At 34.4% G+C, this 25,153-nt stretch overlaps 3 protein-coding genes across 3 annotated transcripts in view; all 3 read left to right on the forward strand.

Moving 5' to 3' along the window:
• Positions 1 to 25,153, forward strand: part of LOC136035209 (zinc finger protein ZFP2-like) — a 227,318-nt gene that overhangs the window by 154,396 nt on the left and 47,769 nt on the right. The window lies entirely within an intron of this gene.
• Positions 3,658 to 10,353, forward strand: LOC136035808 (zinc finger protein 227-like; the record flags this gene model as incomplete). Its single annotated transcript, XM_065717780.1, has 1 exon — positions 3,658 to 10,353. A coding segment is annotated over one exon (1,311 nt), but the record flags the coding sequence as incomplete, so codon positions are not given.
• The window catches only part of LOC136035208 (zinc finger protein ZFP2-like), a 57,473-nt gene continuing 46,128 nt past the window's right edge, over positions 13,809 to 25,153 (forward strand). Inside the window, exon 1 of the mRNA XM_065716815.1 lies at positions 13,809 to 13,927. The gene's annotated coding sequence lies outside the window, so the exon portion shown is untranslated. The remainder of the gene's footprint in view (positions 13,928 to 25,153) is intronic.

Genomic DNA, 25,153 nt, shown 5'->3' on the forward strand with positions numbered 1-25,153 from the left:
ATATTGACCATATTATTTGCTCGCCTGGTATTATCTCTTCTTCTGCTTCTGTTCATGTTAACGAGCAAGATACTGACCACATGCCAATTTCAGCGACATTTACAATGGATATTGATCTATCGGAAACCAATTGCTCGCGAGAAATATCGAAGTGGTTTGAAAAAAGTAATTGGAGCAAAGCCAATATACCGTACTACATCTCTACCTTGACAACCCTTCTTTCTACCATAGGTGTTCCATGTCATCTTCTTCAAAGCCAGGTACCTACGAATGATAAAGCCGATATTGACTGTTATTATAACCAACTTGTGATGTGTATGAAAAGGGCAGAAGAAGCTGCCATACCTCGGCAACGTATTCGTAAAAGAACACAAAAACCTATCTGGTCAATGGACCCTTGTTTAAAGTCGATAAAAAATAAAGCAAAATTATGGCTCCAGATATGGAATGAGTGTGGTCGGCCAAGTTTTGGGTGTGTTGCTGATATCAAACGTAAAACTAAAACCAATTATAAACGTTATCTGAGTTCGGCACGTTACCGCGGTATGGATTTCCCTGTAAGGAGGGAGGATTGGCGAAAAGTGATCAATTCTGACAAGATAAATGATGAACCTATGACAAGTAATTTCCTTCCGACTTCAGCTTGGTATACACATTATTCTTTGATTTTTTTTTTCAGTGATTAATTATTCAGTGTATTCTGTATATACTCGCCTTCTTACCCCCCTTTAGTACAACGTTTTCGCAACGCCATATAGTGCCCATATCTTTTTCATCCGTAGTTAATGCTGTTAAAAGTTTTAAAATCTGATTCAATAGATAAGGATGGTATTTCTAAAATGCATATGCCGATTGAATGCACCCCCCTTATATCTCACTTTCAGCTTCTTTTTCAAATGTGTCTATGTACTTCATACGTACCTGAGAGTTTTCTGTGTGGAACTGTTTCGTCAATTTTAAAAAGGGGAAAGTCACCGATTGATTGTTCTTGCTATTGACCTATTACTGTATCTTGTAATATTAGTAAGGTTTTTGAGTGTATCCTTCTACCATTTTCGACTAAAAATATTATTGAGGATGAGAACCAATTTGGTTTCGGAGTGGGGTGGGTTGTCAGCATGCGCATAAGATTCTGTCTTCTCTAGATTATGAGGGAGTATAATAGACGTGCGCTGGCTAAACTTTATTCTACTTTCTGTGATCATTCTGTCCTTTATGCTTCAGGTCTTTTCCCCCTTCTTAATAATGGTAATTTAAAAAGAATTCGGATAAATTATTTCAAATTTTGCAGATTTCTTCTGTTTCTTCCACCTTCGACAAAAAACCGGACTCTTGTTAAAAAATTCTCAGTTCTTGACATAACTTTAAAGTTGGAGATTCTTCACAGACAACTCTCCAGTACAGCTTCTGCGCGCCTATCCCCTCACCACCGTCTTATCCGTTTTTTTCGTTGACTTTGTGTGTGTATTTGTTTTTCTCTTTGTGTTTTTTTTTTAATTTCATTTTTTGTGTGTATCGAATGTTCATTTTTTTTTTCATAGTTCGTTATTTTGTGTGTTTATTTAACTTTTTGTATTAACGTAAAAAATTTCTATTGTCATTACTTTTCATTTTTTGTATGTTTTGCTTTTTGTGTGTGTATTTAATTGTTTGTACTTCACATTTTAATACTTTTATAGTGTTGTTGTGGGTAAGAAACAAATTATTATTATTAATATTATTATTAAGCCTCTTATTTTCCTTTTAAATCCATCTATTGATTCATAGAATTTTGTTAGAACTTATACCATATGATCTCTTGGCTCTCAGCTCTTCTTGCCTCGTCACAAGTGCCATACGAGCTATTAGCTCTTGTTCTACATTAAGATTTAAATATATTTATTATTTTGATTTTGAGAAGATAATTATAAATTTTGAAGCAATCAGAAATGGGGCGTTATGATATGCCCCCCAGAAAGTTTCGCAATAGAGTTTTAATTTGGTTAAATCACTATATTCAAACAAAAGTACATAATTAATTTTCAAAGTGGTTTAAAACTAAAGCGATATATTCATAATAAATGTTTTACCAACCAGAGGCATATTTATCTTACCATCAAAGGTATTAGAAACAAAACAAAATGGTGAGATTGAATTCGTCTTAGCCTAATATTGCAAACCAGGAATCCAAAATGGCAAACAGACCAAAACAATTTGCAAGCCCCTCCTTGAAAAATAATATTCTGTCTAACTGGTGACTGCCACTTTTTCTCCTTGAATGTTTTGACTCTCTAAATTGTCTCAGACTTCTAATTCGGATTATTTCTTTCAGTTACTTTTTTAAAATTAAGTTAATCGATTTACAATCTTGCAATATAAGCTTTGCAATATAATCTTTCTTTAAAGTAGTGGAAATATTCCCTGTCTACTATCCTGATTTTTCAGGTAGATTTCAGGTAGAAAGGACCAGTCTAGAAGACAGTATTCCTCGGAATAAAAAAAAATAAAATAATGCCACTATGTACTCTAGACTCTTATAAGGCTCTTTCGACGAAATTTCTGAACAGCATCTTATAAACAGCTGTTGAATAAAAATAAGAATTGCCAAATTTCATAAAACCAACAAAAGCAGCCTACTACTTATTTATAGCCTAGAAATATATACAAGTTTTTGGGGTGATGGGGCAAGTGGGACTGTGCATTAAAACTGGAAGTGATTCTGAAAATGCTGATTAAACAAATACAAAATTTCATTACCGAATGTAATTTTAATATAATATTATACATTTAAGAGGGGATATAAATCTCAGTCGAATTCAAATATTAGTTAATTCTCATTATATATTTTTTAACCTTTTAGTGGTATTTTACATTTTTTTAAAAATGAGATATTTGTTGATTTTTTAGTTTCATTTTAACCTTTTCAGGATCATGATGTCAGTAGTAACTTGCTAAATATAATAAAAGTATTATCTACATACTATCTGTTTCGGTGCTACTCTGTAGTGAGTTTTTTTAATATTCTAATTCAACGAACTGATAATTTGAAGTATTTCTTTCCCTTCTTCTTTAATTTTTAATTAAGTTTGATCTGTGCTAAGATAGCTTAAAAACATGAAAATACCGGGGAGACAATTTACATCCTAATCATGTATTACTTTTGAAACGCTCACTTTTTTTTATAATTGTTATGCTAGCTTTAATTTTTGTTGTTTTTTTTTTACTTTAGAGATAATGAGTTCTACTTTGAGCACTTCTGATGGTATAATTCAACCAGAAATCTTAGGCCCAAAACTAATCATTGTCGTGAAAAGGCTGAGAGAGAAGACTATAGAAGAATTAACTGCTGGGATCTGGCGTTGTGACTCCTGTGGGAAAACAGAGAAATCATTTTTGATGCTGAATCTTCATTTTGACACTGGCTGTGAAAAACTTTCACCAATTGAGTGCGATGTCTGCCCTGCAGTAGCTCGTGATTATAGAGAGTTTGTTCCACATTTTATGGAACACCAAATGGGAGAAACAAGACGATGCCCCATTTGTTTGTGTGAATGCATTGATGATATAAAACAACATCTAATAATAAAAGGTCACTTTTCACCAAACCTGTCTGAACTAGACCTGCAGGAAAATGCATTGCTAGTGGTTTCACAGAATCTGTCCACTAACGGTTGCTAAAATTCACATGAATCAGAATCAGAAGCGAAAAGTTTAGAAAATCGGGAAATAATTTCTAATAGTCACTTGCACTTTAAAAACCGCGGAAAATTAGAAAGATGTCCAAGAACAACCACGGGGAAAATACTAAATAAGTGTTATGTAGGCAAGAAACGCTTTTTTCATTCAAGCAGTTTGAATATTCACCATAGATTGCATAAAAATGAAAAACCGTTTAAGTGTGACGTGTGTAACAAAACCTTTTCTCAATCAAACAGTTTGATTTGGCACCAGAGAGTGCATACAGGTGAAAAGCCATTCAAATGTGACGTATGTAACAAAGGCTTTTCTCATTCAAGCAGTTTGATTGGGCACCAGCGAGTGCATACAGGTGAAAAGCCATTTAAATGTGACGTATGTAACAAAGGCTTTTCTTATTCAAGCAATTTGATTACACACCAAAGAACACACACAGGTGAAAAACCGTTTAAATGTGACGTATGTAACAAAGGCTTTTCTCATTCAAGCCATTTGAATGTGCACCAAAGATTGCATACAGGTGAAAAACCGTTTAAATGTGACGTATGTAACAAATGTTTTTCTGTAAACGGCAATTTAATTACACACCAGAGAACACACACAGGTGAAAAACCGTTTAAATGTGACGTATGTAACAAAGGTTTTTCTGATTCAGGCGATTTGATTAAGCACCGCAGAGTGCATACAGGTGAAAAACGGTTTAAATGTGACGTATGTAACAAATCTTTTTCTTTAAACAGCAATTTAATTACACACCAGAGAACACACACAGGTGAAAAACCGTTTAAATGTGACGTATGTAACAAAGGTTTTTCTAATTCAGGCGATTTGATTAAGCACCACAGAGTGCATACAGGTGAAAAACCGTTTAAATGTGACGTATGTAACAAAGGCTTTTCTGAATCAAGTTATTTGAACACACACAAAAGATTGCATACAGGTGAAAAACCGTTTAAATGTAACTCATGCAACAAAGGCTTTTCTCAATCAAGCCATTTGAATGTGCACCAGAGAACACACACAGGCGAAAAACCATTTAGATGTGACGTGTGTCACAAAACCTTTTCTCGATCTAACAGTTTGATTGGGCACCAACGAGTGCATACAGGTGAAAAACCGTTTAAATGTGACGTATGTAACAAAGGCTTTTCTCAATCAGGCCATTTGAATGTGCACCAAAGATTGCATAAAGGTGAAAAACCGTTTAAATGTGATGTGTGTAAGAAATGCTTTTCTAAACATCAGAATTTGGACATGCATAAAAAACTACATACAAGGTTAAAAACTGTTTAAATGTGATAAACGTAACAAATGTTTTAATGAATACGGTAATTTGATTGAAAACAAGACAAAACACAGAGGTGAAAACCGTTTAAATATAATGTGTGGAAAAGATGCTTTTATTAAGCAGTCCATACTAACGAGCATAAAAATTACGTACAGGGGAGAAATCCTTCTAACGTGGTACTTGTTAGAAGGAATTCTCTCAAATGCTTGAATGTCAATCAAGTATTTTATACAGTTGAGAAGAAAATAGTAAATTTTTAGGTGTGTTGTGTGGTTGAGGTTTAAGGTATAAAATATGTAAAGTATCTGCTGTTTTCAGTATAGTTTAAATGGCACTAGGTATTTAACAAGTGACATATAGCGATCGCAAATTCCAAGATACGTGACTGACATAACTGGAACTGATCCGCTCTCTTTGGAGGAGTTGGGGGGGGAAGGTAATTCGGAAAAATAAAAAAGAGGTATTTGTAACTTACGAATGGGTGATCTGATCTTTATGAAATTTGATATTTAGAAGGAAGTTATGCTTCAGAGCTCTTATTTTAATTCCCGACCAGACCCGTTGACATTGGGGGGAGTTGGAGGTGAAAACTGGAAATTTTCGAAAACATGAAAATTGAGGTATTTTTATCTTACGAATGGGTAATCAGATCTTAATGAAACTTGATTTATAGAAAGATCTTATGTCTTAGATGCTCCATTTGCAATTCGAAACGGTTCTGGGGATTTAGGAGGTTGGAGAGGGAAAACAGAAATCTTGGAAAACGCTTTGAGTGGAGAGATCGGGATGAAATTTGATAGGAAGAATAAGCAAAAGTCCTAGATACGTGATTGACGTAACTGGGCTAGACCCGCTCTCTTTGGGGCAGCCAGGGGGGTCCAGTGGCTAGGCGAGTTCGGTGCTTCTGGACGTGCTAGGACGATGAAAATTTGTAGGCGTGTCAGGGACCTCCATAAATTGAGTTTATAAAGTCGTTTTCCCTGATTTGACCATCTGGGGGTCTGAAGGGAGAGGAAAAATTAGAAAAAAGAGGTATTTTTAACTTACGAGTGGGTAATCGGATCTTAAGGAATTTTAATATTTACAAAGACCCTGTGCCTCAGAGCTCTCATTTTAATTCCCGACCGGCAATAAGCCTCTGATTTTCCTTTTAAATCAATCTATTGATTCTTAGAATGTTGCTAGAGCTCATGATGAGCTCTTGGCTCTTTTGACCTCGTCACAAGTGTCATATGAGCTCTTAGCTCTCTTAGCTCGTTTTGAATCAATGCATTTTTTGATTTTGGCTCTCCGCAGATGAATAATTAAAACGAAATTTGCATATTTATTTATTTTTGTGCTAAATAGCTTTCTCATAGTTTTGATCGAACGATTTTGAGAAAAAAGGAGCGGGGGAGGAGGCCTAGTCGCCCTCCGGTTTTTTGGTTACTTAGAAAGGCAACTAGAACTTTTAATATTTTACGAATGTTTTTATTAGTAAAAGATATACGTAACTTATAAATTAGTTTACGTAACAAACTTCTGTATTCTCATGTTTTTATTACGTATATGAAGGGGTTCCCCCCCTCTTCAGTGCCTTGCTCTTTACACTAAAGCTTAAATTTTGTCCCAATTTCTTAAGAATGACCCCCGAATCACAAGAGCCGTAGAATAAATAATTGAAATTACTAAAAATACTTTAGCGTAAAGAGCGAGGTATTAGGAGGTGAGTCCATCATATGCATAATAATTTCTGTTCGTTTTAAGTGGTTTTAATTCCGCTCCTTACTTTCAGTTGAAAAAACTTTTTTCATATTAATTTTTTCATTTTTTTTTAATAATGCTAGAAAATCCTGTGCAAAATCCTTCATGGAAATTTTCTTCTCCCATGATAAATTCCTCCAAGGAAACTTCACCTAACTTATCCTCCTCTTTTCACCCCCCCCCCCCTCCCTCAACCAAAAAATCCCCCTGAAAACGTCTGTACACTTCCAAATACGTCCAGTAAGCACTGGTCAAGGTTTGTAACTTGTAGCCCCTCCCACTGGGACAGTGGGGGAGTAAGTCGTCCCCAAAGACACAGTTATAAGGTTTTTCGTCTACGTTGAATAAAATGGCTATCCCAGAATTTTGATCTGTTGACTTTGGAAAAATAATTAGCGTGGAAGGGGGCCTAGGTGTCATCCAATTTTTTTGGTCACTGAAAAAGGACACTAGAACTTTTCATTTCCGTTAGAATGAGCCCTCTCGCAAGATTCTAGGACCACTGGGTCGATACGATCACCTCTGGGAAAAAAAAACAACAACAAACAAACAAATAAACACGCATCCGTGATCTGCCCTCTGGAAAAAAAATTCAAAATTCCACATTTTTGTAGATATGAGCTTGAAACTTCTATATTAGGGTTCTTTGATACGCTGAATTTGATGATGTGATTTTAATATCTTAATTTAAAACGAAATATTCGCTGTCCAATTTGGACTTGGGGGATAATTAGAAATATTTTAAGCTGCAAAATCCGAATAGCTGTAAAAGCTATAGAAATATATGACAAAGAGATAAAACCAATTGTGAAACTATTCCCAAATTATCCTTTCAACTCGTATTTGATTTCGGGTAGAGGGGAATAAACGTTTAACAACCCTTTTTTTGAGGCCGTGAGGGGTGTCGTCTCTAAAGTTGTTGTTATTGAACCTTTTAGCCTAATTATGCTTGAACATTTTTTTTTTTTAATCATTGTCGATCAGGAAATAGTGCTGGTTATCCTCCAATTTTGCTTTACTTTTAACAAAGCTCCACAACTTCCAATTTCCAGTTCAATGGACTCTTGGATGTTTCTATGTTGAATCCTTCGATTCAATGAGACCTGATTGAAAAAATGGTTAAAACATAGTTAAACTCCCTCTTTAATTAGCTCCGCTATTGATCTGCCTGTCATAATTGTGACAGATTCGAAACAAGGTCGATTCTGATTCATTGAGTAAGGGTCTCAATGAATCAAAATCATAAGTAAGGGTTTATTTTGACCCTAGCTAAAACGTACCTAAATTAAATCGTTTCTTTACTGTGAAATGAAACTGTTTTTAATAGATTCCAACATTATTGTTTAACATCATGATTATGCTGGTGTAAAGAACAACGGTTAGATAAAATAACAAATAGTCTTCTGAATTCATTGTGTTTTTTTGCAAAAGGTTTTGATTTGGATCAAAATTAAGGATTAATGAATATAATGATTTGTTTTTTGCTTTATAGTCAACTGTTTTGTTTTACTTGGTGACACTACGTAATATTTCCAATTTAAAGTTGAAAGGAGAAAAAAATGTCAATATTGGTTGTATATAGGTTTTGTATATTTTATTATAGTCTATTATATCAGCAAATGACTGAAGGTCAAATCTTTCATTCTCAGTTGAAAATCCTTCTCTATTATGCACAGTATTTTGTTTAGTTTTGGATATTTTAGTTTGTTTGTTGGTTTTGGATATTTTAGTTTGTTTGTTGGTTTTGGATATTTAAAAGGAAAGAATCTCATGGAAATCATCGTTGCCTACTTCCATAATGGTATCATTGAGCTAGGCAGCCTACAGAGGTGGATAAAGTCAGCCATGATAATTTCATCCTGCGTAGGGTAAAAAACTAAATCCTTTTCGATTATGCCAGATAAATTTTGTCGTAATTTTGCAAGATGCGCTTGAACACATTTAAGGTAAGTAGCAGGTCATACAAAGAGCACCATTAAAGCTATCATACCTGTGAAAGTATGTTTTTAATAATTTTTAGTTTATTTTGACTCAAAATAAAATATTCCTTAAGAAGGTTGCTTCTTTAATTTGAAACTATTTTCAATTGTTTGCAACGTAGCTTGGCGTAAGTTATATGCTGAAGGTTTAACTTCTATTATAGTATAATTTATATTTTTGTTGTGTTTTTATAGTTTGCCATATTGCTTTGCTAGGTAACGCGAAGTAATGTTTCCAATGTAATGTAAATAGGAGATGTAATCAAGAGATGTATTTAGGTTTTGTATTTCTTTTTTATAATTTCCAGCCCACGTCTGCGGCTTGGGAGTAAGTGTAAGTGTTTCATCCTTACTGGATATTCCTTATCTATAATGCACAGCATTAGGTTTTGAATTTTCCAATTGAAAAATCTCACAGAAATAATCGTTGCCTACGTCCATCTTTGGACTAGACGACTAAGCACTAACATTTTTGGTTTGGTTCATTCCCTATAAGTTTTTTTTCTACCTATATAATAGTTGATTTTAGAGTTATTCTTTTTAATATTTTAACTGCTTTTATTATCCTTAGTTTATGTTGTTAAATTTTTTTAACTGGCTGTATGAAACAGGTTATAAGGTGTAAGATTGTATTATTTATTATAATAATTGCGTTGTTTATATATTTTAATTGCTGTATAGCAATACATAGTTGCAGTATTTTGATTCATTTTTCTTAACGCATGCAGCTTCTGAAGGTGAATACCCCCCATCCCTCCAATAGCAACTTAAATTATACATTTTCTGGTCCAGTGAATATTGGCTGAAGTGACACCCAAGCAAGCTTGTGATTGCTTTCATTGCATCCTTCGACGCAAAAGTCACGCTGGCTTGATTGTCATCTGTAAAGGTAACCGCTGGAAAGCCAAGCTTGTCATTCATGCCAACATAATCAAACTAAAAATGGAAAAAAATTAAAATGCAGAAAAAAACAGAAAGAGGAAAATAGGAACAGGGGAAGAAAGAAACGAGTTGCCACAGATGTGCACGGTATAAGAAGCAAAGAAAAGTTAACGTAATCCAGCAACTTTCTGTATTAGATGCAAAAGATTAGAAACTTTCTAATAAAATATATTTACTCGCCTTTCCCGAATCCTTTGGTGTTTCCAAGAATTTCCCTAAAAGGAAATTAAGTCCATTATCAATAATTTAAGGGTTTTTTTCTGGTGTTTACTGTTGTTTTTTTCCGTGTGGTGTTTGCTATTAATGGTTTCAGTAATGCTATTTACTGTAAAGTAATAATAGTTGCTGGTAGCAGTAATCTTTACAATTACTTAGCATTTAGAACGATGAGTTGGGAAGGTTAGCCCAACACCACATTTCACAGAAGAATCTATTATACAGAATGGAAAAGGGATGACAACATAACACTTTCACTTACCTTGGTTGTATTTCAAGCAGTTCGTGGTAACGAACTGTAGTAAGGAGCGACCCGGCTCAATAGAAACCAAAACTCTAAAAAATGGAATTTTGAGAACAATGGCTTCATCAAAAGAATCGCATTTTAGTGCTGATTTTGAATATGCAAGTTCCATCAAGTTTAGTCTTACGCTGCAAAAGTTACGAGCCTGAGAAAATTTGTGTTATTTTAGAAAATAGGGCAAAACACCCCCTAAAAGTCATAGAATCTTAACGAAAATTACACCATCAGATTCAGCGGCTCAGAGAACCCTACTATAGAAGTTTCAAGCTCCTATCTACAAAAATGTGGAATTTTGTATTTTTTGCCAGAAGGCAGATCACGGATGCGTGTTTATTTGTTTGTTTGTTTTTTTTGTTTTTTTTTTTCCCAGGGGTGATCGTATCGACCCAGTTGTCCTAGAATGTTGCGAGAGGGCTCATTCTAATGGAAATGAAAAATTCTAGTGCCCTTTTTAAGAGATCAAAAAAATTGGAGGGCACCTAGGCCCCCTCCCACGCTAATTATTTTTCCAAAGTCAATGGATCAAAATTCTGAGCCATTTTATTCAGCGTAGTCAAAAACCTTATAACTATTTCTTTGGGGACGACTTACTCCTCCACAGTCCCCGCGGGAGGGGCTACAAGTTACAAACTTTGACCAGTGCTTACATATAGTAATGGTTATTGGGAAGTGTACAGGTGTTTTCAGGAGGATTTTTTGGCTGGGGGGAGGGGTTGAAAAGAGGGGGATATACTGGGGGAACTTTCCATCGAGGAATTTGTTCTGGGGGAAGAAAGTTTCCATGAAGGGAGCGCAGGATTTACTAGCATTATTTTGAAAAAAAAAAACAATGAAAAAATAAATAGGAAACAGTTTTTTTTTCAGCTGGAAGTAAGGAGCAGCGTTAAAAATTAAAACGAACAGAAATTATTACCCATATGAGGGGCTCACCTCCTCCTAATACCTCGCTCTTAGCGCTAAAGTATTTTTAGTAATGTGAACGGCTTTATTCTACGGCTTTTGTGATTCAGGGGTCATTCTTAATGAATTGGGCCAAAATTTAAGATTTAGTGTAAAGAGAGAGGTACTGACTAGGGGGTGAACCCTCTCACATGTGTAATAAAAACATGAGAGTAAAAAATTATTTACGTAAGCTAGTTTATAAGTTACGTATATCTTTTACTAATAAAAAGAATCGTAAAAAATTAAAAGTTCTAGTTGCCTTTTTTATTAACCAAAAAATTGGAGGGCAACTAGGCTTCCTCCCCCACTCTTTTTTTCTCAAAATCATTCGGTCAAAATTATGAGAAAGCCATTTAGCCAAAAAAAAAATGCAAATTTCGTTTTAATTATTTCTCTGCGGAGAGCCAAAATCAAAATATGCATTGATTCAAAAACGTTCAGAAATTAAATAAAAAAAACATGTTTTTTCAACTGAAAGTAAGGAGCGACATTAAAACTTAAAGCGAACAGAAATTACTTCGTATATGAAAGGGGCTGCTTCCTCATCAACGCCCTGTTCTTTACGCTAAAGTTTTTTACTGTTTTAAAAAGAAGAGTTGAGAGAAAGAGTCAAACTTCAGCGTAAAGAGCGGGGCGTTGATGAGGAAGCAGCCCCTTTCATATACGAAGTAATTTCTGTTCGTTTTAAGTTTTAATGTCATCCCTAACTTTCAGTTGAAAAAACTTGTTTTTTTTTATTTAATTATTAGTAAAGACGGAAGGCACAGAATAATCGAGTGATACAAACGCATATGACCTATTGGTCGAACGCGCCAATGCATAAAGTCAAACGCGTCATTGGTCGAAGGCGTCAAACCCCAACCAATAACAACGTCCATTAGAGTCTCATGGAGCTGAAAAAATTAGGGATGTCTTTTTTTTATTAAGTCACAATAACTTACCCCTGCATGGGGGATAAAATAAATATATTCTATTTTGGTTATGGCAGAGGGTGCTGCCATTTTCATATATTATTTTTTTACTTTTCCTTAATCAGTAGATTACGAACTTTGATCAGTTTTGCAATATAAATATACTCTCTGTATTTATTCCTGACAGGACTTGATTCTATTCGCTTAAGTTGGTTTTTGCTTTCTACAATATCGAGAAGACTTGTTGTTATCTGCCATTCATAGTGAAAACACCTAAACTCGTTTAACCAGTGTTATGATTTGTTCGTGTCATATCGGATGCATGAAATTGATTTGGATTAGCCTGCTGCAAACCTAATTGGATAATATCTGGCACTATTTGAAGCTGGGGGTCGTAAAAAAGCCCCCCTTGTGTGTAAGTCTTTGTCTCATGTTAATTAGAGTTACTAATTAGTAGTTTACGAAGTCGTCTTGGAAAATCGGAGATGTTGCGGTTGCTAAGTTTCATGGTTATCCCTTGTGGCCAGTTAAAATATTTGTTAAGTCAACCAAGCTTCAGGTCCAGCAAAATTCACCGTTTTCTGCTACGGGTCGCATGATTTTCAAACTGTCTCTACCCAAAGCCTCCACGACGTCAAATTAAAGAGAACAGAGGCACTGCAAAAAACTACTAACGAGGCCAAGCTTGCTTTCTATGAAATGGACAATGACCCAGAAATCTACCAGCCATACTTGGAAAATTATCGTGCTAAGCGCAAGGGCACTGTTTCTAACTGCACTGAACAACCAGGACATCTTTCGAAAAATAATCCGTCAAATCCAAGGCCGAATATAGGCAACCAATCTTCTGACCTGAACATGAGACTAACTCAGACCCAACAAGAATTGGAAGCTGTAAAAGCGAATCTCAGGGATGAAATCTTACGTAAAATTTCTGATCGCATAAAAAATCAACTCCCGCACACGGCTGAATCAATTATATCTGACGTATATGATTCTTTGATGGTCGAATACTCGCCAAAATTTGATTTTATCGAAAAGCAACTAAAATCGCTAAAATACAGCTTCATGATACCCGAAGAGAGAGTGAAAAAGATCGAAAGTAGACTTGACGATATTGAGCAGGAAGATAGGCTGGATTCACTTATTTTCAGTGGTGTCAAACAAGCTCCGGGTGCTGATGTAAGATCGTGTATTAATAATATTATCTCGGACAAGATGGGCGTAAAAGTTAATGTTTCGGAACTAACTAAAGTGTATAGATTTACCCTTCCAGCGAATCCTACGCGGCCTGATATGATTGCACCGGTACTCGCCCAGTTTTCGTCTAAGGATGTGGCTAGAAAGGTATTTGCTGCTAAGAGCAAACTGGCCAAATCTGGTATATTTGTGTCAGAAAGTTTTTTTTTTTCGTTTTAGTAGCTATAAATGTGTACTTCAGTATTTACATTTTTTCGTAGTAATAGTTCTTTAATAGGAAGTATGATAATTTATTTATGAATGTTTTCACGATTACTACAGTTAGAAAATAATCGCTTTTCGTTGGATAATATTTTGTCGAGTGATGTTGGTAGCCGGTCGGAATTTTCCGATAAACAGCCTGCAAGGCTTAGTAAATATGTTGCAGTAGATGATGTGAGTGCACCCGTTATTCTGTCCGGATTCCAGAATCTCCACTGGAATTATCATTTAACTACTTCACATGAAGATGTAGTTGATATAATTAATAAACTTGACAGTGAGCTGCAAGTGATAGGTATTTGTGAATCATTTATTAGTGAACAGTGTCCTGCTTCGTTATTTAATTTTCCAGGTTACACACTTATTTCCAAGAATCAGTCATTGATGGGAAGGGGAGGTTTAGCATTCATAATCAAGGATGATATAAAATTTAAAGTAAGGGAAGATTTGTCTTTATGGATTGAAGGTAAGATTTAAACTTTTGCTATTGAAATAGTGACAAGTAATAATAATCCACTTCTTATTTCATCGGTGTATAGACCTCCTGGTGCTACTCCGGATTTTTTCCTAGAGGAATTCGAAATTTTGATATCTGACATAAATCGAAATTTTGATAAAATTGTAATCATAGGTGATTTTAATTTTGATTTATTAGATCTTCAAGCCAAAAATTTGGATTTCCTTAATGCCATGCTTTCATTTGGTCTTTTCCCATTAAATTCTATCCCATCCCGATTAACAGACGATTCTGCAACTTTGATTGATAATGTTTTCGTCAGTGAAGTTATGGTGGAAGATAGCATGTGTGATGTATTAATCCATTCTGGTTCGGACCACTTACCGCTTCTTTGTTTGTTGCAGAAGTTATCACATTGTAAAATTAAAAGAAAAAGTAAGATTCTTTGGCTTGACAAGAAAGAAGTCAATCTGGCTAAATTTAAAAATGAAATTAGTTCGTTGGATTGGGAGGTGCTTTACAATGAAAAGGATGATGCTTCAAAAGCTTTTAATATTTTTTCAGAACAGGGTAAAGAATTTATTCTTTACCCTGTGTTTGAGAAAAATTGCCCATTGAACAAAAATTAATTGCAAGAAAGATAAACCGAGAAAGCCGGGGATAAATGATGAAATTTTGAGTTTAATAAGACAAAGAAGTAAGTTATATTGTCAATATCTTGATAATCCGTCTGAAATGATTTTAAATGAGTTTAAAGAGTTGAGAAATTATGTAAATAATTCAAAAAGAAATGCAAAGAATGAGTATTATTTAAACCGTTTGAAGGTTAAGGAAGGTAATATAAAAGATACTTGGGGAATTGTCCGTGAAGTGATAGGATGTGAAAAAAAAGATATGTGTATAACCAATTTAAAAACTAGTAATAGAATTATTCATGATAAATAAATTGGAAATAGCAAATTACATGGGTGATTATTTTTCGAAAATTGGTAGTGTTATACAGAATGAAGTGTCTAGAGGTGGTTGTGCCGTCAACATTAACCCAAATCCTTCAGGCATGCAGAATGGGTTTTAATTTGTACCATGTAATGTAGAAGAAGTTGAAAAAATTGTTTGTAGCCTTAAATCAAATTCTTTTGTTGCAGATGGATTGAACCTAAAGGCTCTTAATTATGTGGCGGTGTATCTTTAACCGGTACTGGTTCATTTAATTAATCTCTCAATTGTTAAAGGACATTTCCCGTCAGAACTGAAACAATCTAAAATCATACCTTTACATAAAGATGGGGACCCCTCAGACCCCTGTAATTGGCGACCAATTTCCATTTTAACTTTATTTAGTAAAACTTATGAAAAAGTTATTTATAAACGATTGTATGATTTTTTGGATTCGAAGAAAATTTTGTATAATGGACAATTTGGTTTCAGAAGTAAACATTCCACTAGTCATGCAGTACACCATCTTTTAAGTTTTGTTGATAATGCATTTGAAAAAAATATAGTTCCTTTAACTATTTTTGTAGATTACCGTAAGGCTTTTGACACTGTTGGTTTTAATACTCTTCTTAGTAGACTAAGTGGGATTGGATTAGGTAGTACTTGTGAAAAGTTGTTTTCGTCGTATTTGCATGGCCGGACTATCAAAGTTGCTTTATCAGATATATCAAGCAGAGAGTTCGGTGTTAAATGTGGAGTGCCTCAAGGTTCCATGCTGGGACCTCTACTTTATCTTATTTATGTTAATTTGTTGGCTTCACATGTTGGAGTTGAAGCGCTGACCTCTTTCGCGGAAGACACTGCGATACCAGTAATTGGTAGTTGTTTGGTGCAGGTTGCACATAAGGCTAATTTGGCACTTGAACGTTTGCGCAGTTTTACAGTAGGTAGTACCCTAGCAGTTAATGCATCTAAAACAAATTACATTATATTTAGTAGAACAGGTAGGCTAATTAATGATAATAATAACATTTTTTTTTGGACATTTACCCATTAAACAAGTTTTTGAAATTAGGTATTTGGGGTTTCATTTAGATAATAATTTTAGCTGGAAAAAGTATTGTAGTGTTATTGGTGCTAAAATGGCTAGGGGTCTAGGAATTTTGAGACGTGTAAAAAACTTTCCCGTTCAAGATTTTAAAAATCATTTATTTTTCCCTTGTTCATCCTTATATAGATTATGGTTGTGTTCATTGGGCTAGCAATTTCTTCTCTAATTACAAAAGGATCCAGATTTTGCAAAATAAAAGCATTCGATTGATTGCGGATATTAAAGAGCAAGTTGAATCCAAAACTACTGCTAGCTTTTCCCGGTGTAATGTTTTAAATGTTGGTCAGATTCGTGACTACCAGGCATCAACTTTTGTGTTCCAGAGCATGAAACATATATGCCCTGAGTATTTTCATGATTATTTTTCCATGAATCAGGAGTACCATAATTATGATACAAGAAGTTCACAACTTTTAAGCCATGAACAAAAAAAAACAGTTCGATCATCATATGTGGTTCGTAATCTGGGGCCTTCTGTTTGGAATAGTTTGCCGGCTGGCATCAGGGAGTCTGTCACTTTATATGGGTTTAAAAATAAATTGAAAATATTTTGTTTAAGTAATAGGTTTTGAAGGGCAGAAGATTTTTGATGTATTTTTTTTTCAGTTTTTTGATGTGGGGTGGGGGCTGAGTACCGGTAAATGATATTTAATATGATTATTTTGTTGCATTTTGTTCATGTGTATGTGTTGTTATTTTTTAAATATAAGACAGGCTAGGTGGTTAATCATGAGATGTTATGTTTAGATATTTATTTATAAGATGTAAATCATAATATGAAATTGCAGCTCAAGTCCTTAGGACTTTCTTTTTGCTGCATTAATTTATTAGTGTTGTCATTTTTTTTATTTATGTTTGTATTGTGGATAAAATAAAACTTACCTACCTACCTACCTACCTACCAACTTGAGTCCAACTAAACTATTTTTCTGCTTGAAATTCTTTCCTAGGGCTCTTTTTCAAAGCTTCTTTTTTAGACCTGCGATTTTTCGCTTTCTATAATTTATATTATTTACATTTGATTAGTCAGTTATTCCCTATTAATTTGTAGTTTTTTATATATTTTTGTGATCTTTAAAGATTATCAAAACATTTTTGTTTGTTATATGTTGTTTTAAAGTTAGTTTTTACTTATAAAAAATAAGTAATAAAAGGCTATTTGAAAAAAAGTTTTATTTTTTATATGCTTATAACTAAATTTATAGTATAGAGAAGTAAGTGTGAAGTAAAGAAATCTCTCATCGAAAACAAAAGAAAGTCAAACTTTTTATTGAAAACTCTACATTTAAAACCCTCGGCTTAAATGAAAGGTTAAGCGCTATTCAGAAAAAGATATTCAATAAAAATATTATTTAATATCTTGAATTTGGTAAGCATAAGGATCAATTTTCATAGGTTTGAATACAGTCAAAGCTCTTTTTATGTTTTCTGATAAGTTCTGGCTCAACTAGATATATCCTATGACCACGCCGGCTATGCATGATCTTTGAAAAAAAGTTAAAAAATACAATTAAAAGAATTTAGAATCCAAAACGAGGCTTATTTTCAGCCTTTAGAAAAGAAACAACAAAAAGACATTTGAAGATATATTTATGTGTTCTGATACAGTTTACTTCAAAAATTAGTTTTCATATTAATTGAATTTTTCTTAAAATTAGAATTTTTCAAAAAAATTGAATTTATATAATAAATATATTCCTGAAATATCTATCTTGTCTTTTCGTTTTTCTTTTCAACTGACTAGAAATCATCCTCGCTTTGGCTTCTGAAGCCTTTTTGTTCAAATTGGCTACAAGTGCTTATGGATTTCCATTATCTCAGTGGGCTGAGCAGAAACTTCAAAATTATCCATATTTTTAAATACTTGAAAAAATATTGTATTCAATTTATAATGGGATAGATCTCACGCGGGTGTGTAGCTTTTAGTATTAGTGAAGGACAAATAAAAAATGTACTTAGGCCGGGGAAACAGCAGAAAATAAGTGAAAAACACATTGTCCTAAACAGCTTAACACTGACAGCAATGTAATTTTGCCCTAAGACCATTATTATTTTGAAAAAAGAAAAATATTTTGTCGTTGGAAAATGGAGAATTCTTTTAAAAACTGCTCCGCAGATGAATAATTAAAACGAAATTCGTGAAATTTTTTTATAATTTTTTTGCTAAGTGGCTTTCTCATAGTTTTGATCGGACAATTTTCAGAAAAAAGGAGTGAGGGAGGAAGTCTAGTTGCCGTCCAATCTTTTGGTTACTTAAAAAGGCAACTAGAACTTTTAATTACTTACGAAGGTTTTTATTAGTAAAAAATGTACATAATACGAATTAATTTACGTAACAAACTTTTATGTTCGTATATTTTTATTACGCATATAAGGGGGTTCTCCCCCTCGTCAATACCTTGCTCTTTACACTAAAGCTTAAATTTTGTCCCGATTCGTTAAGAATGAACCCTGAATCAAGAGGGCCGTAGAATAAATAAATGAAATTACTAAAAACACTTGAGCGAAAAGAGCAAGTTATAAGGAGGAGGTGAACCCTACATGCGCATTAATTTCTGTTCGTTTTAACTTTAATGCTACTGCTTACTTTCCGTTAAAAAAATATTCTAATATTTATTTTTCTCTGTCTCTTCAAATTATACTAGAAAACCCTGCACCCTCTTCATGGAAATTATTTTCTCCCATGAAAAATTCCTCTACGGAAAGATCCTCCCATTTAAGCTCCTGCCATCAACTCCTCTCCCCCAACCCAAAAAATCCCCCAGAAAACGTCTTTACAATTCCCAATAACTATTGCTATATGTAAACACTGGACAAAGTTTGTAACTTGCTGTCCCTCCCATTCTGACTATGAGAGAGTAAGTCGTCCCCAAAGAAGTTTTTCGAAAAGGTTTAATAAAATGACTGTCTTAGAATTTTGATTCGGTGACTCTGGAAAAAAATGACCGTAGGAGGGGGCCCAAGTGCCCCCCAATTTTCTGGTCACTTCAAAAGGATACTAGAACTTTTAATTTCCACTATAATGTGCCCTCTTTTATCATTCTTGAACCACTGGGTCGATACGATCGCTCCTGGAAAAAGAACAACAAATAAACACGCATCCGTGATTTGTCTTCTGGCAAAAAATGCAAAATTCCACATTTTTGTTGATAGGAGCTTGAAACTTCTACAGTAGGGTTCTCTGATACGCGGAATCTGATGGTGTGATTTTTCTTAAGATTCTATAACTTTTAGGGGGGTGTTTCCTCCTACTTTCTAAAATCAGGCAAATTTTTATCAAACTCGTAACTTTTGATGGGTAAAACTAAACTTGATGAAACTTATATATTTTAAATCAGCGTAGAAATTCGATTCTTTCGATGTAACTATTGGTATTGAAATCCCCTTACCACGAACTTTTTGATAATTTATTTGTCAATAAGAAATTTAGCTAGCCAAAAGTAATCATTAATGATGTGTCGGATCATTTTGCAATTATTGTGCTATTAAAACTTCTCGTAATGGTTCAATTTTAATAGTTTTAATCAGGATATTTTTCAAAAGGTTGTCTCCGGAAGTGTAGAGAAGTCTTGGGCAGGTCTGATTGGTCTTTTTTAAACCAGTTTACCACTTTTGATGCTAAATTTAGTAAATGGTATAGCAAAATCCTTTATATTCTTCGTGAAACGTGCATAAGAGAAGCTACAAATGCACACAGAAAAGGTATAAAACCCAAAAAGCCTTGTATAACATGGAGTTTAATTAAGTCTATTGAAAAAAGACATGCACTACATAGAAAACGTATTTTAAGTAACAGTAACTTGGTCCGAGATATATTAAAGAAATAAAATATTGCATTGAAGAAATTGTTAAGAAAGGTGAAGCAGGATTATTTTACAAAATAGTTCGAAGAGGCTAAGAGTTCCTCTGTGAAGACTTAAAGAACTATTCAATCGGTTACTGATGAGAAAATTTTACTATTGCCACAATTTGTTGGCAACATTAACCATCACCAAGTTGCAAATGAAATGGCTAGTTATCTCTTTAAAGTTGGAAGGAATATAAAAGCATTGATTGAGGAACGTTTTGAAGAAGGAACTTATGAGAAATATTTGCCTCTTCCAATTGATCCAAGCTTGCTATCACAGAGAATCGACACTCTCGAAGTGATAGAGTGTGAGCGAGAACAAAAATGGCGACGCATGATCGGACCTGGAAACATTTGCCTTCTCCGAGTGGTTCAAGCTTGCTATAACAGAAAACCAAAACTCTCGAAGTGACAGAATATGCCAACGAGATGAAAAATGGTGCCACAGAATCAGACTTGGTACCTCTAAATGTTGTTAAGGCAATTTTGTCATTTATTTTACCCATGCTTGTGGAAATAGTAAATTGGTGTTTCAATGATGAGACGTTTCCGGATATTTTTAAAAGAGCAAGAATTGTACCATTACATAGAAATGGTGACAAAGAGGACTACAGTAATTTCGAACCAATATCGCCTTTACCTGTATTTTCTAGAATTTTTGAAAAATTTATCTATGTTCACAGCTTACAACGGTTTTGCTTATAACGCCTGTCCCCCGGCACTGGGGGGTTTTTGTCGACACGGGAATTTTTCTTATCTGATTTTTGAACTATTTTTAAGAAAATTGCTATCAAAAAAGATTTCGGATGGGTTTGGAGGAAAAAGAGGGGGATAGATGGCCTTAGATATCTTTTGACTCTTAAAGTGTGAACTAGAACTTTCAATTTTCAATCAAATGATCCCTTTCTAAAGTTTATACGACTATCTCTTCCGTAAGAACCATATATGCCCTCAGGGAATAGCTGACAAGGACTGCCCCAGGCCCAGGTGGTTGTATCGAGACCAGAGTTTTTGTTGGCTGACTTTTTAACCATTTTTAACAAAATAGCTATCTCAAAATTTTTATTTGATAGATTTGTGGGAAAAGGGCGTGGAGGGACTAGTTGCCTCCAGTTCTCTTTTGAATTTTAAAGCGTAAACAAGAACTTTCAATTTCAAAACAAATTGGCCGTCTCTGAAGTATGTACGAGCATTCCTTCCTTAAGAACAATAAATACTCCCAAGGGGTAATTTGGTCATCAACGTTCTTTGGCCTGTTTGAAAACTGCGCCAGAAATGCGATTTCCAGTCCCGATTTCCACGGCCTGTCTGGATTCACTTTAAAAAAAAGCGCCGTCAAAAACCTGAATGGAAAGTTATTCCTGGTCGGCTTCATTCACCGAGACACATGAAAGCTGATTACAGATCTGCTTTCGAAGTAATGAAAACTGCCCTGGTGTTTGCTGAATTTTGCTCAATATTTCTTTTATCAATTTTTCAATTTAAACATTTGAAGATGCAATGTCCTTAAATCTTAATCTTATTGCAATTACTATTCATTTTACTACCATTTTTTTGTTTTTCATTATAATAATAATCATAACAATATATAAATATGTATGTATATAGTCTATCATTCAACTTGCAATTCAACCATCTTAGTCAATGGTCCACCCTCTCCTTGAAAATCCCATAAATATTTTAAGTTGATCTCCCAAGCTGTTTCTAGTGAAACACTGTGGAGATGTATTTCTTTGTAATACAAGTATACAAGGCTGCTGGTTGCCATTATTATTTCACTATGAATGTATTCGAGTCCAACAGCACCTTATATTGCCATATATTTAAAAAGATTAGAAATCACAGAAAAACGCCAGTCCACGTGTTTAAATATCTAAAAGACTTAATCGAAAACAAAAACAAGTACAAAATTAGATAAAAGAAGATGAGTCTTTCTAACACGAATTTAAAATATAAAAACAGCTTTGGAGATAAAAAAAAATTACTATTTTTAAAAAAAAATAAAAAAAATTACTATTTAATAAAGGTATCTTACTGTTATGGTCATGATTGTTTTATTCTGTGCCTGAAAGTGCTGAAAACTACATATAAAAACGGCAACACGAAACATCCACCAGAAAATTGCCAACCACTTATTTTTGAAGTTATGAAGAAGAACAGATGCAGTTGCCTTGGATACGTGTTTCGAATGGAAGAATAGTCCCGACGGTATAGACGAACAGGAAAATCCTGCAACATGTCCACACGCAAGACAAAGACTCAAGACACAACCCCAAACAGTCAACTAAATATTGAGGTGCCAATAGTCAATTATTTTTTTGTTAGCGTAACTATATTAACTCATAAATGGGTTCCACCGCCTAACTCTTTAGGTAGATAGGCTCTTTTAGGCATTGGACACTTTTTATTTGCCTTGTAATTCCAGGCGACTTCTTGGTTTACTGACATTGAATTAAGTTTTTGTTAGTGCAAATGTCTGAGTTTATTAATTGGGTCACTCGCCTTGCCTGACACTACGTGGATTGGGCAAACTGGGTCTTGGATGCTTGATTGTCTTGCTATTAGCAACTTTTTGGTAAACTATTATTTAATTAACATAATTCAACTGAAATTATAAATGAGGGTAAAATTTGCACTTCGCATTGCACCCCGGCCGAGGGCGAAGAATCAGGAGATCGGCACCTGCGCTACGCGAACCCTAATCGGTTTGCATGCGAAAGTTTTGCTTTTTTTTTTGCTTGTAAAATTATAGCAGCTCATATAACTGGCTTTCCTATAAATTCAATACACCACTCGATGCCTTTTTTGTGCTCTTTATGAATATAATAATCGCTTCTACCTTAAATTGAGATTTAAGCACTTTTTGAGCTCCTAAAAATGACAAATTTTCAAAAATTATTACATTTCATATAACTGACCTACCAATAAAGCAAATTTAACACTTGATGTTTTTTTATGTTCTTTACGAATCTAATAATCGCTTCTGCCGAAAATTCAAATTTAAGCACTTATTGAGCTCTCAAAAATGACGAATTTTAATTAAAGTATGATTTTCCCCTCGCTTTCCATAAAATAATACTACTTTTAATGAGCGCCATCTGTTCTATCAATTTCTTTTCTCAGTGTTAAATTATCAATATTAGGGTTAGTTTAGATTAGGTTGGGTTAAAAAGAGCTTAAATTTGAATTCAAGGTAGTAGCAATTATTATATTCGTAAAGAGCATAGAAAAAGGTATTAAGTGACATTATCACTTTGTTGGTAAGCCAGTTATATGAACTGCTATAGCCTAATTCCACCTGAATGATGCAGTATATGTACAAAATATCCTAGGGTATTCCTTGTTGAAGACTAGCTCTGCTATCGAGAGTGCAAATTAGCTTAGGTGAAGAGGTAGCTTGTATGGTAATAGCCTATAACTTAGTTTTCACTTATTTATGATTAATTTGGGACAATTGGTTCCATTCCCCCTCCCCCCAGAATTACAATTATATTACACTTTCAAACAGTTCGTGGTAACGAACTGTAGTAAGGAGCGACCCGGCTCAATAGTAACCAAAACTCTAAAAAATGGAATTTTGATACCAATAGCTACATCAAAAGAATCGCATTTTAATGCTGGTTTTAAATATATAAGTTTCATCAAGTTTAGTCTTACCCATCAAAAGTTACGAGCCTGAGAAAATTTGCGTTATTTTAGAAAATAGGGGGAAACGCCCCCTAAAAGTCATAGAATCTTAACGAAAATCACACCATCAGATTCAGCGTATCAGAAAACCCTACTGTAGAGGTTTCGAGCTCCTGTCTACAAAAATGTGGAATTTTGCATTTTTTGCGAGAAGGCAGATCACGGATGCGTGTTTATTTGTTTTTTTGTTTTTTTTGTTTTTCTTTCCCCAGGGGTGATCGTATCGACTCAGTTGTCCTAGAATGTTGCAAGAGGGCTCATTCTAACGGAAATGAAAAGTTCTAGTGCCCTTTTAAGTGACCAAAAAAATTGGAGGGCACCTAGGCCCCCTCCCACGCTAATTATTTTCCCAAAGTCAACGGCTCAAAATTCTGAGATAGCCATTTTATTCAGCGTAGTCGAAAAACCTTATAACTATGTCTTTGGGGACGACTTACTCCCCCACAGTCCCCGTGGGAGGGGCAACAATTTACAAACTTTGACCTGTGCTTACATATAGTAATGGTTATTGGGAAGTATACAGGCGTTTTCAGGAGGATTTTTTTTGGTTTCGAGGAGGGGTTGAGAAGAGGGGGATATGCTGGGGGAACTTTCCTTCGAGAATTTGTAATGGGAGAAGAAAATTTCCATGAAGGGAGAGCAGGATTTACTAGCATTATTTAAAAAAAAAAAAAACAATTAAAAAATAAAAGTGAAAAAGCTTTTTCAGCTGGAAGTAAGGAACAGCAATAAAACTTAAAATAAACAGAAATTATTACCTATATGAGGGGCTCACCTCCTTCTAATACCTCGCTCTTTACGCTAAAGTATTTTCGGTAATTTCAACTACTTATTCTACGGCTTTTGTGATTCAGGGGGTCATTCTTAATGAATTGGGATAAAATTTAAGCTTTAGTGTAAAGAGCGAGGTACTGATGATGGGGCGAATCCCCTCATATGTAATAAAAACATGAGAATACAAAAGTTCTTTACGTAAGCTAATTTATAAGTTACGTAAATCTTTTACCAATAAAAAGATTCGTAAAAAATTAAAAGTTCTAGTTGCCTTTTTAATTAACCAAAAAATCGGGGGGCAACTAGGCTTCGTCCCCCGCTCTTTTTTTCTCAAACTCATTCGATCAAAGTTATGAGAAAGCCATTGAGCCAAAAAAAAAATATGCAAATTTCCTCTGCGGAGAGCCAAAATCAAAACATGCATTGATTCAAAAACGTTCAGAAATTAAATAAAAAAAACTAGTTTTTTCAACTGAAAGTAAGGAGTGACATCAAAACTTAAAACGCACAGAAATTACTTCGTATATGAAAGAGGCTGCTTCCTCATCAACGCCCCGCTCTTTACGCTAAAGTTTTTTACCGTTTTAGAAAGAAGACTTGAGAGAAAGAGTCAAACTTTATACAGATAAGTCCATATAGTCATATAGGCTTATCTATATATATGACTATATGGATATAGTCATATCCATATAGTCATATACAGTTAATACAGATAAGTCCTAGGCATGATTCAAATAGTAAAGACAAGGCCTACCTCAAGAATAATTTGCTTTAGCACTCACTAGTAAATATTGAGCAGTTTGAATAAATGACTAAATGACCTATGAATAAAGTAAACATGGGCCACCCCAACACCTAGTTGGTGGGGGCGCTTTGCCAG

The sequence above is a fragment of the Artemia franciscana genome, chromosome 14 (assembly GCF_032884065.1).
Source record: "Artemia franciscana chromosome 14, ASM3288406v1, whole genome shotgun sequence".
NCBI classification, from domain to species: domain Eukaryota; kingdom Metazoa; phylum Arthropoda; class Branchiopoda; order Anostraca; family Artemiidae; genus Artemia; species Artemia franciscana.